Genomic DNA, 11,165 nt, shown 5'->3' with positions numbered 1-11,165 from the left:
CTCCCGAGCGAGCACACTTTCCCCTTTAAGATGCTGGATCTCGGTGCCAGGGCCTGACCTCGGCATCCTCAGCTGAGCTGGATTAACGGGGCAGGGCGAAGGGGCCGGCGGAGGGGACGGGGCCGCCCAGGGCTCCCCGCGCATGGTTTTGGGGTCTCCACGGGGCGCAGCTGGTGCAGGCTGCCTGCTGTGTGCCATGGGGACAGGCGGGGGGGCGCGGGTGGCACAACGGGTGGCCGTGCCCGGGGACGTGGCACACCAGGGAGGATTTTAACCGTGCTGGGAACCGCCTGCTGCCATGAAGGACTTCACCGAAATCACGCTTTGCCCCGAGGCTCTGGACCACAGCAAGGTAGGGCCGGGGTGGGGGAGCTGCCCGATGGGTCCCCCACGGCCACCTGCGTGTCCCCACAACGCCATCCCCGCGGTGCCGCCCGCCTTTTGTGCAGACCGAGTTCTGCAACCCCGTCTTCGAGGGCGAGGAGCCCCCAGAAACGTCCCCAGACAAGGACAGGATCAGCCCCGCGTCGCCCCGGGATGTCCTCGGTACCTGCCTGGGGTTTGTACGCGCGCCCGTGTCCACGGGGCCACTGGGAGCACCCGTGGGGAGCTCATCACCGGGGTGTGGGGCTGCCTGGGGGTCCCAGGGGGGACAAGAGGGTCCCAGGGGGGACAAGAGGGTCCCAAGGGGGACAAGAGGCCGGGCTCGGCCAGCCGGACAGGGGGTGGCAGGGTGGGGGCACGGCAGCACCCTGCTCTGCCCGCTCTCCTCGCCCTCCCGCAGGCCGGCAGCTGTGGGGCCAGGCGGGCTGGCGGTACCGGGCCGACTGCAGGTTCACCTGGCTCTGCGTGGCCCTGATGAGCGCCGTCCTCCTCTTCCTCATCGCCCTCCTGCTGGCCATCGTCATCCACCGTGAGTGCCGGGCTGGGGGGGGCCGTGCCGTGTCCGTGGGGCTGGGGACACGGAGCTGGCTCCGAGGGGGCTCGGGGCATGGTGAGGACACCCGTCCTGCTCTGCACCTCCCCGGGAAGGGGGGTCCCCACGTGCAGGACCACGGAGGGTCTCACCAGGACACGGTGAAAGCAGTGTGGGACCCGATACGTGGGGCTAGGTGGGCTTCCCGAGCCCCCTCCCCACCCTGCAGCAATTCTTCCCCTGGGCTCAGAGCTGACGTCCCCGCGGCCACCCACCTCCCCCGCCGCAGCCCTGCCCGCCCGTGGCACCGCCACCACCACCGCAGCACCCACCCCAAGACCCCCCCCGGCCCCCCAAACAGCCGCCACCCCAACCCGGAGCCAGCTGCCTACAGCCAGCACGCCGCCACCGGGTGAGTCCCGTGCACACCAGCGCGGTGATGTCCTGTGGTGCTGGCTCACCGCCGTGCCGTTTGTCCCCGGGCAGCCTGCGGTGGGACCCTGCGGGGCCCCGAGGGCTCCTTCAGCTCCCCCAACCACCCCGGCCCCTACCCGCCCCACGCGCTCTGCGTCTGGCGCATCGAGGTGGCCGCCGGCCTCGCCATCCAGCTGCGGATGGAGGCGTTCAGCGTGGAGGGCACCGCGTCCTGCCTCTTCGACCGCCTGGAGCTCTACGAGGAGCAAGGGGCCGGCGGCACGGATCCTGCCCCGGCCCGGGGGGGCACCACCAGGTAGGACGCGGGAAGGGGTTCGGCATCGCCCCCGGGGGGGCGAGCGGTGCCACCGCTGGCTGCTGCCCCCAGGTTCTGCGGCAACGTGGTGCCCCCGACCTTCAACACCAACTCCAACCTCCTGCGCGTCACCTTCGTCTCCGACGGCAGCGTGGGCGCCCCGGGCTTCAGCGCCCGCTACCGTGCCGTGGCCCCCGATGAGAGTGAGCACCCCCCCGTGCGGGATCGCCCCCCCAAAACCCCCGGGGGGCCTGGGGCAGGGGGTGCGCAGGGCACCGCCACCAGACACCCACCTCCCGCGCCGCAGAGAGCTGCGCCTGGGACGAGCACTTGTGCGACCGGGGGCTCTGCATCCACCTGGGCTTCGTCTGCGACGGCTTCCACGACTGCGAGGACCGCAGCGACGAGGCCAACTGCAGCCTGAAGCACAAAGGTGGGCCGGCAGCATGCAGCCCCCTCCCCAGCACCGGGGGGGGGGGAGGGGGGGGGTTGAGATGGGGTGTAGGGAGAGGGGACGGGGGTACAGCCACATGGTGTGTGTGTCCCCAGAGTGCGGGGGCCCGCTGACAGCCCTGGAGGGGCATTTCTCCACCCCGAGCCATCCCCAGCCCTACCCGCACCAGCAGGTGAGAGGAGGGGTGGTGGTGGGAGGAGGAGGAGGAGGGCAGGTGGGGAGGAAGGCTTCCTCCCGTCGGGGAGAGCGGGTGCCCCTGCCCGGCTTCACGGCGTCCCCGGCTGCCCCGGTAGCTGTGCCTCTGGCAGATCTCGGTGCCCGTGGGCCACGTCGTCGACCTGCGCTTCCACAACTTCAGCCTGGAGCCGCACGAGGACTGCAGCTTCGACTTCGTGGAGGTGCACGACAGCGCCGGCACCGGGGCCGCCAGCCTCATGGGCAGGTACCCCGATGGATCCGCCTCCCGCGGCTCAGCTGGGGAAACTGAGGCACGGGGAGGGCTGGCGAGGACGGGCTGACAGAGAACAGGGTTTGGGGATGTGCTGGCCGGCCCCGCCGCCCATCTGACCCCATCCTTTGCCCCCGTGGCCCTGCAGGTTCTGCGGCCACCAGCTGCCACCCGCCCTGACCTCCTCGCGCCACGTCATGACCGTGCTCTTCGTGGCGGACGAGGGAGTAGCAGACGACGGGTTCTTCGCCACCTACCAAGCCCGCAATGCCACGGAGAGTAGGTGGCACGGCAGGGGGCAGGCTGTGCGCTCTGTCCTCCGGGGGGGGGGGTTTCAAGGCCAAGGCTGAACAAAGCCAGGGCTTTCACCCCACAGCTGGCCCTGCTTGGGGCAGAGCTTGGGCTGCAGGTCCCCTGGGGCCCATTCCCACCTGAATTACCCCAAAAAGGTATTGATCCTAAGCACAGGGAGGGGCCCGGAGGGGCTGCAGACAGGCAGGACCCATCACCCACGGGCTGCCCCCAGATAACCCGGGGAATTTGGGATCCCCCTAAGCTGGCCCAGAGGTGGCCACCCTCAGCCCACGGCTACCAGGTGGCAGCCACTCATCTGCGCGTCCCCTGCCAGTGACCGAGGGCAGAGACAGCAGCAGGCATGGGACCTGGCCGACTCCCAGCAGGGGTGGCAGCCAGAATCGTGCCCATGCCCTGTCCCCGTGTCCCCCTGCCCCGCAGAGACCTGCAGCCCCGCCGAGTTCTCCTGCGGCAACGGCGAGTGCCGGGCGCTGGAGTCGGTGTGTGACGGCTGGCACGACTGCCCTGATGGCACCGACGAGCTCAACTGCACCGGGGTGTCCTACCCAGCCTTCGGTGAGTGCCATCCACGGGGATTTCACCCCGCTCCCCCTAAACCCAGGGCCAGGGGACCCCCTGGTAGCAGTCCCCCCACCGGTGCCGCCGCAAGCAGCGCAGCACCTCTCCCCGTGGCAGGCTCTGTCTGCGAGCCCGTGGAGGTGGAGATGTGCCTGGGGCTGGGCTACAACGCCACCTCCTTCCCCAACATCTGGCTGGCCATCCCGGACCAGGAGGGAGCCGCCGAGGTGCTGCAGGACTACCAGGTGAGCTGAAGGGGCTGGGGACGGGTGCCCTGCCCCGCGCCAGGCTCGTCTGCCCCGTGCCACGCTCACCGCCGCCGTCCCGCAGACGCTGATGGAGCTGGCCTGCTACCAGCACCTCCGGCTCCTCATCTGCAGCCTCTTCGTGCCCAAATGCACCCCGGACGGGGGCGTCCTGCAGCCCTGCCGTGCCGTCTGCCTGGCCGCCGAGCTGCGCTGCCAGCAGTCCCTCGGGCTCCTCGGCATCCTCTGGCCCATCAACTGCAACATCCTGCCCGACTCCAACGACCCCGTGGAGTGCTTCCAGCCCTGAGCCCGCACCACCAGAGGAGCAGCAGCATGCCCGGAGCCCCCTCCTGCCCCACACCTCCCTCCCACCCTCCTGTCGTTGCAAGTACCCAGCTGCAAGGTGTCTTTCTCTGGGGCCAGGGCGTCCTCTTGGCGCTCAGTGCCCCAATGCCATGGGATTTCCCGCAGGACCGAGTCCCTGGAGAGGGGCTGCCCCTTCCCAGCCTTGCTACGGGGAAAGATTTGGGGGGGGGGGGGTGTCTGTGCCCATGGGTTGGAGCTGCGCCCGTGGGTGTCTCAGCATCTCCAGGCTCTCCCCAGCCTCTCCTGCAGCCCTCAGGCAGCTGCTAGCCCGGCAGCGGATGGGTTAATGCCCCCCAAACGGAGGGTCCCCGTGTCCCCCAGCCCCCGGAGCCGGCAGAATAAACAACGTGAGCTGCTGAGGAACCCGATGGAGCAGGGGGGGGCGTTTGGGGAGGTCCTGCCAGATCCCCCTGGGGAAACTGAGGCATGGGCCACGGGAGGACAGCCAGGGCAGGAGGGGGTCCAGGCAGGAATAGCGGGGTGCAGGGGAGGCTGTCGCTGCTGCAGGGGGACAGGGGCTGCTCGTGTGCCCTCCAGGGGCTGGGGGTTTATGGGGGGGGAGGCGATGGATGGGTCTCGGAGGGGGTCTCGTGCTGGCAGCCCCGCGGTGCGGCAGGGAGCTCCTGCTCCAGCCAGGGCTGTGGCCCCGCTGGCCGTGCTGGCACCAGGCCACCCCGCTGGCCACAGGCCTGGCACCGCCCCGTGGCCACAAACCAGCTGCCAGCTAGCCAAAAACAACAGCCCCGTCACACCTGGGGGGGGGGGGCAAGGAGCCAGGCGGCCCCCTGCCAGCACCCAGCCCTGGGCACCCGGGCCAGGAGGGGTCAGCCCCCAGTGTCACCCACCCCGCTGTGCCCGGTGGTGTCCCCTGGGTGCTCCCGGTGCTGGAGCGGGTTAAAGGCAGCGGGGGGGGGGGGGGGGCTCCCCAAAAAGCCTGGCATGGTCCCAGCACCGCTGCGTGCCCGCGGTCCCCTGGGGATCCCTGCCTGCTGGCGCGGCCGCCGCCTGCACCTGCCTGGCGCGTCCCTGCCCGCTCAGCCCCTCGCTGCCCTGCGCCCCCCAGACGGCTCCTACAGCACCCATGGGTGCTCCTGGGGTGGCACTGCCAACTTGCGTGTGCCCTGATGCCCCCCTTCGCCTTGTCCCTGCTGCCAGCCGGGGCACCGAGGGCTCCACCTCCCTCCTCCAAGCCCGCCTGCCTTCGCTGGGCTCCCCTCGCCTGCCCTTTCTCCTGCTCCGCTTTCCCTCGGCTGTTTTCTCCTGTCTCCCTCCCTCCATCCCGCTGCCCGGGTGCCTCCAGCAGAGGTGGTTTTCGCCCCCGCGCCTCTCCTCCCCCTGCCCGGCCGTTTGTCTCGCCTCTCCCTTCCCCCTGCTCACCGCGCTTCCGACACCGTGGGGATTCTTTTTCTTTTTTTCCCCTTGTCTTGTAGCTTTTGGCTCCCGGGGCCCGTGATTTCCTTTGGAGTTTGGGAGGAGAGACGTGGGGAGGAGGGGGGGGGGGGGGGAGAGGCTGCCTCTCCTAGGGCCTTCGTCAGAGCGAAGAGCTCAGGAAGAGCCGCAGCCCGTCCCAGCCGCAGCGCAGGAGCCGCGGCACCGCGGTGAGTGGGGACCCTCGGGGGTCCCAGCTCCGGCACCGGGACGGAGGAGAGCCACTTTCCTCCTCCTTTTCCTCCTCGTTGCAGCCGTCGCGTTCAACAGCGGGAAGAGAAGCGGCTTTGCCAGGGCAAGGCCACGGGGAGAGAGGGCCAACGCTGGCCGCGGGGCTGTGCCGGTAGCCAAAAAAAGGGCCGGGGGCAGCGGGGTGGTCCCGGCCCCAGGGTGGTCCCAGCAGCAGGGTGGTCCCGACACGGTCCCATAAAGCCGGGGATGCTGCAGCCCCAGCCGGCCGTGCCGCGGGGAGCCAGCCGGGAGCGGAGCGGAGCCGCCGGCCGCGGGGATGCTGCCAAGGGCAGGGCCGCGACGCAGCCCCGAGCTCCCCGAGCTGCCGCCCCCGCCACGCACGGCCAGAGCCATCGTCCTCCTGCTGCAGCACCCCGCCGGCACCCCAAATCTGGGCACAAAGCTGGCACGGCCGCTCAGAGCCCGTGCACGGAGCTGGCGCCTCCTGCGGGTCTCCCCCGGGGTCCACCCCCCCCACACCCCGTGCCACCCGCTGGCCACGGCACCCCCGGGAGTTTTGGCCTGTGGGTGGGCAACGGGGATGCTGCGGCAGGTGCAGCCAGCCCTGAGCGCTTGCCGAAATGGTGAAGGGGGGAAAAAAGGGGCGGGGGGGGCAGCTGCAGGGGGGTGGTTGCCTGCCCGGTTTCGAGCCCTGCGCACCGGGGTCCGCGGAGCCTTTACGCCTCTCTGCCCCCTTCCAGCCCCTGCACGGCAGACGAGATGAAGCTGCTCCTCCTCCTCCTCGGGCTCGTCGGCAGCTCCGTGCAGATCGAAGACAACAAGATCCCCAGGCTGTGCTCGGGGCAGCCGGGCATCCCGGGGACCCCGGGTTTGCACGGGGGCCAGGGTCTGCCAGGCAGAGACGGACGAGACGGCCGGGACGGGGCCATGGGGATGCCGGGGGAGAAGGGCGAGATGGGCCCACCTGGTAAGGAAGGAGATGTCCCACCGGGGGGGACCCTCTCTACGTTGCCAAACGGGGAGCAAATCCCCTAAAAGAGCCCCTTTTTTGCCACCACCACCCCCCCCCGGTCCTGCCTGCAGGACCCGGTGCTCCGGCAGGAGTCAGCAGCTCCCCGTCGCTGGCACTGCCGCATTTCCCCCGTCCCCATCTCTCCCTTCCTCCTCCCTCTTCGGGAACCCAAATGTGGGTGCCTCGTCCGTTCCCTGGCTCCTGGGGGGGTTCTCCCACCCTCTCGGGGGGTCTCTTCAGCTCCCCATTTAGCCCACACCCCATATCCCCACGCAGAGCCCTGCCCACGGTGCGCACCCACCACCCCATACCCATGCGACGCCGAAACCCCGGTGGGCTGGGGCTGGGCTGGGGGACCTGTGACGGCGCCTCGGAGGTGACACCGTCCCCATCCCCTGTCCCAGGAGCCCCGGGTCCCCGCGGGGAGGCGGGCAGCCCCGGCGTGGACGGCGTGCACGGCGAGAAGGGGGCGCAGGGCGAGTGCGCGGTGGCCCCCCGCTCGGCGTTCAGCGCCAAGCGCTCGGAGGCGCGCAGCCCGCCGCTGGCCGACCAGCCCATCCGCTTCGACGTGGTGCTGGTCAACGAGCAGGGCCACTACGACCCGGCCACGGGCAAGTTCACCTGCGAGGTGCCCGGCCTCTACTACTTCGCCGTCCACGCCACCGTGTACCGCGCCAGCCTGCAGTTCGACCTCATGAAGAACGGGCAGTCCGTCGCCTCCTTCTTCCAGTACTACGGGAACTGGCCCAAGCCCACCTCGCTCTCGGGGGGCGCCCTGGTCCGCCTGGAGCCCGAGGACGAGGTGTGGGTGCAGGTGGGCGTCGGGGACTACATCGGCTTCTACGCCAGCGTCAAGACGGACAGCACCTTCACCGGCTTCCTCGTCTACTCCTACTGGCACAACTCTGCCGTCTTCGCCTGAGCTCGGGGACGGGGATGGGGACAGGGGGTGCGTGCCCCTTCCCCTGCCGTGGGCGCCCCGGGGGGGAGGTGGCAGGGTCCAGCCAAACGGGAGCTGGGACGCTCAGCGTCCTCGCCCTGCTCTGCTGCATCGCCTTGAATTGGTCAGGATGCGGCCCCTGGTAGCGCTGTGCAGGATTTAAGCATTTTCCTGGGCACCCAGCTCCAGGGCACGATGCACGAGCTGCAGAAGAAAAAAAAAAAAAAAAAAAAAAAAAAAAAAGAAAAGCGTGCCCTGCGTTTCCTACCATCGCCCCCTCGGCACGCAGCACCCCCACCGGGCCGGGCTCAGCACCCCGGCCCCCCTGCTGCCAGCTTCTCCCTGCGTGCAGGGCGAGCCTGGGCTGCCTGGCCGCTGGCACGGCGAGGGGCCCATCCTGCCACGGCCCTGCCTTGCCCCAGGGGTGGCAGCACCCTGCCCGTGACCCCGGTCCCCTGCCCGTGACTCCGGTCCCCTGCCCGTGACCCCGGTCCCCTGCCCGTGACCCCGGTCCCCTGCCCTTCTCCGGCCGCCCCTCTCCTCCTCCCCCCGCAATAAAAGGGTCCTCATCCCCGCCTGTGCCTGCTGCATCCCTGCCTCGGGGGCCGCCTGGGGGGGGGGTTGGGACCCCTCCGCGGGGGGGGGGGCTGCGGGTGGTGCTGAGCCCCTCGCAGGGGCACGGGAGGGGCGCAGAGCCGGCGGGGAGCCGCTAGGTGGAGGCATCGGCGTCGCTTTGCGCCCTGCGCTCCCTCCGTGCGCCCTTGCCCTGGCCGTGGGGAGGGGACGGGGGGGGGGGGGGGGGTGCATTTCCCAGGCAGCCCCCCCCCGGGTCCCGGCTGCCCGTAGGTCGGAGGAGAAGCCCACCCTGCCCCCGGTGCCTCGGGGGGGGGGCGGAGGGCGCGTTGTGGACCCCCCCCCCCCCCTCCCCAGGCCGGGATGCAGTGGGAGCGCCGTGACCCGGCGCCGGGAGGGGACCCTATTTTTAGCCGGGGAGCCAAGGGCTTCCTCATTCCTGCCCGAAATTGGTCCCGCGGGGATGGGGGCGAGCCAGGGAGGGGGCTTCTGGAGGTGGGGGGGTGGGGGGGGGCGACTCCTTCACCCAGCGGGACGAGCAAACCCACGGCCCTACAGACCTGGGGGGCACGCGGGGATATGGGGCCGGGGGCACCTCGCCCCGCGTCCCACCGTGGGGTCGCACCCCCGGTGGTGCCCGGGGCGTCCCCACCCCACGAGGGCTCGCGGAGGCACTGGGGCCAGGGCCGAAGGCTCGCTGGCCGCCCTGCAGCTCCCCGTCCAGCCCCAGAGCAGGACTGGGCTGCGGCGGAAGCGTCTGTTTGGGTTGAAGTTGGCCTTTTCTGTAAGCGGAGCCGCTCGGGGATAAACAGGGCAGCTCGCTGGTCGGAACTGCCTATTCTGGGAGGAGGAAGATAACTTTTCCTTGGGACCAGGCCAGGGGAGGTTGCGGGGAGGTGGGGGGGGGGGGGCTGGGAGCATCCTCTGGGCCCCATCGTGACGGGGGGAGCGCTGAGCACCGCGCTGAGCACGGCAGCTTCTGGGCTCTGCTCCCCTGGAGACGCTCTCGATCCGCTGGGAGCTTTGTGGGGTCGGGGGGGGACCCCTGGAAACCCCCCACCACCACCACCCCCGAGGAACACGAGGGTGGCTGCTGCTGCCGCCGCCCGGGAAGGAGGATAAGGGAAGGATTGGGATTAGGGGAGGGGAGACACAGGAGGCCCTGATTTCTGGCGGCTCCTAACGAGCACCCCCAGCTGCCCCCGAGCAAGGAGTGGTCGGAGCCCCGGTCCCAGCTGAGCCCGGGCTGGGGAGGGACCACCACCCCTTTGGCCAGGGCGAGGGTAAACCCTATATAAGAGCCGGGCTGAGAGCACAGGTCCTGCAGTGCAGCTGGCAGAGGCAGCGGTTTGTGCAGAAATGTTTATTTAAAAATAAATAAGGAGGAAAAAAAAAAAAAAAGTGCTGGCAGCTCTTCCCGGAGCGGCTCCTCAGCTGTGGCGGTGGCACACCAAGGTCAGGGTCCCCAGCAGGTGCTGGAGCAGCTCTTCCTGCGGTGCTGGGGGGGCTCAGAGCCGGCAGGAGCCCCCCAGATCTCAGCCTGACAGCGGTGTGTGAGGAGGAGGCCAAGAGGATCACCCCCGAGACCCCGCAGTGACCAGATCCCAAATCCTCACCTGCGGGGAGGGGAAATGCCCCCGATGGCAAAGGCTGCGCTGGTGCCTCCTGGGACCGGGTAAGGAGAGCTTCAAGCTGGGAAAATGGGGGGATAAACCTCAATGGGGTGGGGTGGGGTGGGCCAGCGAAGCGTTTGGGGGGGGATTTGGGACTGCAGGGACAAAGCAGGGCTGAGGGGGGGCCTGCAGCACGCAGGTAAGGGGCTGCCTGCTCTGACATCGTGGGTGAGCTCTTGTGGCCGTGCTGGGAAACGGGCACACATGGGGGCATCAGGAGCCTCCATGCAGTGGTGTGGGGACAAACGGGGGGAATCTGGGGGCTCTGTGCCCCTCTAAGGGGCTGCAGTCGTGTTGGGATGGGGCAGCCATGAGTTGTCCGGCCAGGGTCGCCCGCCTTCCTCATGTGTCCAGGCTCTGGTGCTTTTGGGAACTGGAGCCACCTCGATGTGTGGGTGCTGGGGCGCGCTGCCAGCGGGTTGAAGGGGCTGAGGAGCGGTGCTCCGATGCGTCGCAGACCCCAAGGGATGGGTCAGAGGAGCTTGGGATCCCGAGAGAATGGGACAAGACCAAAGCAGGACCTCAGAAGAGCAGACACCGGGCTCTTCAGTGATCCCATTGGGAGAACCCCGTGTCCTGGGGAGAATCAAGGTCCGAGAGGACTGAAACCACCTCCTCCAGGCTCAGGTGGCCCACCCTGAGGAGATGGAAACCGAAAGGGGCTGCAGGAGGCCTCCACCCACGGCCACATCCCCGACCCAGCTGGACGTGGTGCTGCGCAGCCTGCTCTGCTCTGCTTCCCCGTGCCGAGCCCCTAACGAGGGAGCGAAGCTGGTGCCGGGGAGCAGCCCAAAGCCCCCCCGTGGTTCTGCTGCTGATCCTCACCTGCTCCCTCCCCGCCGGCCCGGGGTCTTTATCTGTGCCTGCCTGCCGTGCCAGCTCCCCGCTGTCACACGAGCTGTGGCCGCTGTCCCTGGGCTGGCAGCTCATTAGGGCCGGGGCGCTGCAGCTGCGCTGACAAAGGGATGCCGGGGATTTTCCCCAAAGCCTGGGGGGCTTCATTTCCAGCAAGCTGTCAGCCTTTCCCCCCCCCCCCCCTTCCCCAGTGCTCGTGAATGTAACCCAGCAGCTCCTCCTGCCTCAGGGCCTGTGTGCTGTGACGGGCTGAAACCATCCCTCCCTCCAGGTGCGAGGCTCCTGAGCAAGCTCCGGAGCAGGGAACATCCCCAGAAACCCCAAATTTTGTGCCCTGGACGGGTCTGTGAGCATGGCAGCTGCTGGGCAGCCAGGCCCCGTGCCAGCTCCCCGGTGCCACGGCAGTCTCCGGACACTGCGGCTGCCCATGGCCGGGAGGTGGTTGCATTTCCCTCCG

General features: G+C 69.6%; 2 protein-coding genes across 2 annotated transcripts; both read left to right on the top strand.

The window, feature by feature from the left end:
* The first annotated feature begins 125 nt into the window (after positions 1 to 125).
* On the top strand, positions 126 to 4,265 carry LOC121058639 (membrane frizzled-related protein). Its single transcript, XM_040534467.1, has 13 exons — positions 126 to 352; positions 450 to 546; positions 785 to 913; positions 1,167 to 1,328; positions 1,403 to 1,646; positions 1,719 to 1,849; positions 1,954 to 2,079; positions 2,196 to 2,272; positions 2,394 to 2,542; positions 2,697 to 2,827; positions 3,284 to 3,418; positions 3,539 to 3,666; positions 3,752 to 4,265. The coding sequence occupies exons 1-13, from the start codon at positions 299 to 301 to the stop codon at positions 3,974 to 3,976; spliced, it is 1,788 nt and encodes a 595-aa protein (XP_040390401.1). The 5' UTR covers positions 126 to 298; the 3' UTR covers positions 3,977 to 4,265.
* Positions 4,266 to 4,600: 335 nt separating this feature from the next.
* Positions 4,601 to 8,180, top strand: C1QTNF5 (C1q and TNF related 5). The gene is made up of 5 exons (XM_040534065.1): positions 4,601 to 4,642; positions 5,571 to 5,633; positions 5,718 to 5,806; positions 6,396 to 6,622; positions 7,072 to 8,180. The coding sequence occupies exons 1-5, from the start codon at positions 4,601 to 4,603 to the stop codon at positions 7,587 to 7,589; spliced, it is 939 nt and encodes a 312-aa protein (XP_040389999.1). The 3' UTR covers positions 7,590 to 8,180.
* The last annotated feature ends 2,985 nt before the right edge of the window (positions 8,181 to 11,165 follow it).

Source organism: Cygnus olor, chromosome 22 (assembly GCF_009769625.2).
Source record: "Cygnus olor isolate bCygOlo1 chromosome 22, bCygOlo1.pri.v2, whole genome shotgun sequence".
Taxonomy (NCBI): domain Eukaryota; kingdom Metazoa; phylum Chordata; class Aves; order Anseriformes; family Anatidae; genus Cygnus; species Cygnus olor.
This window is presented reverse-complemented; position numbering and strand designations above follow the sequence as displayed.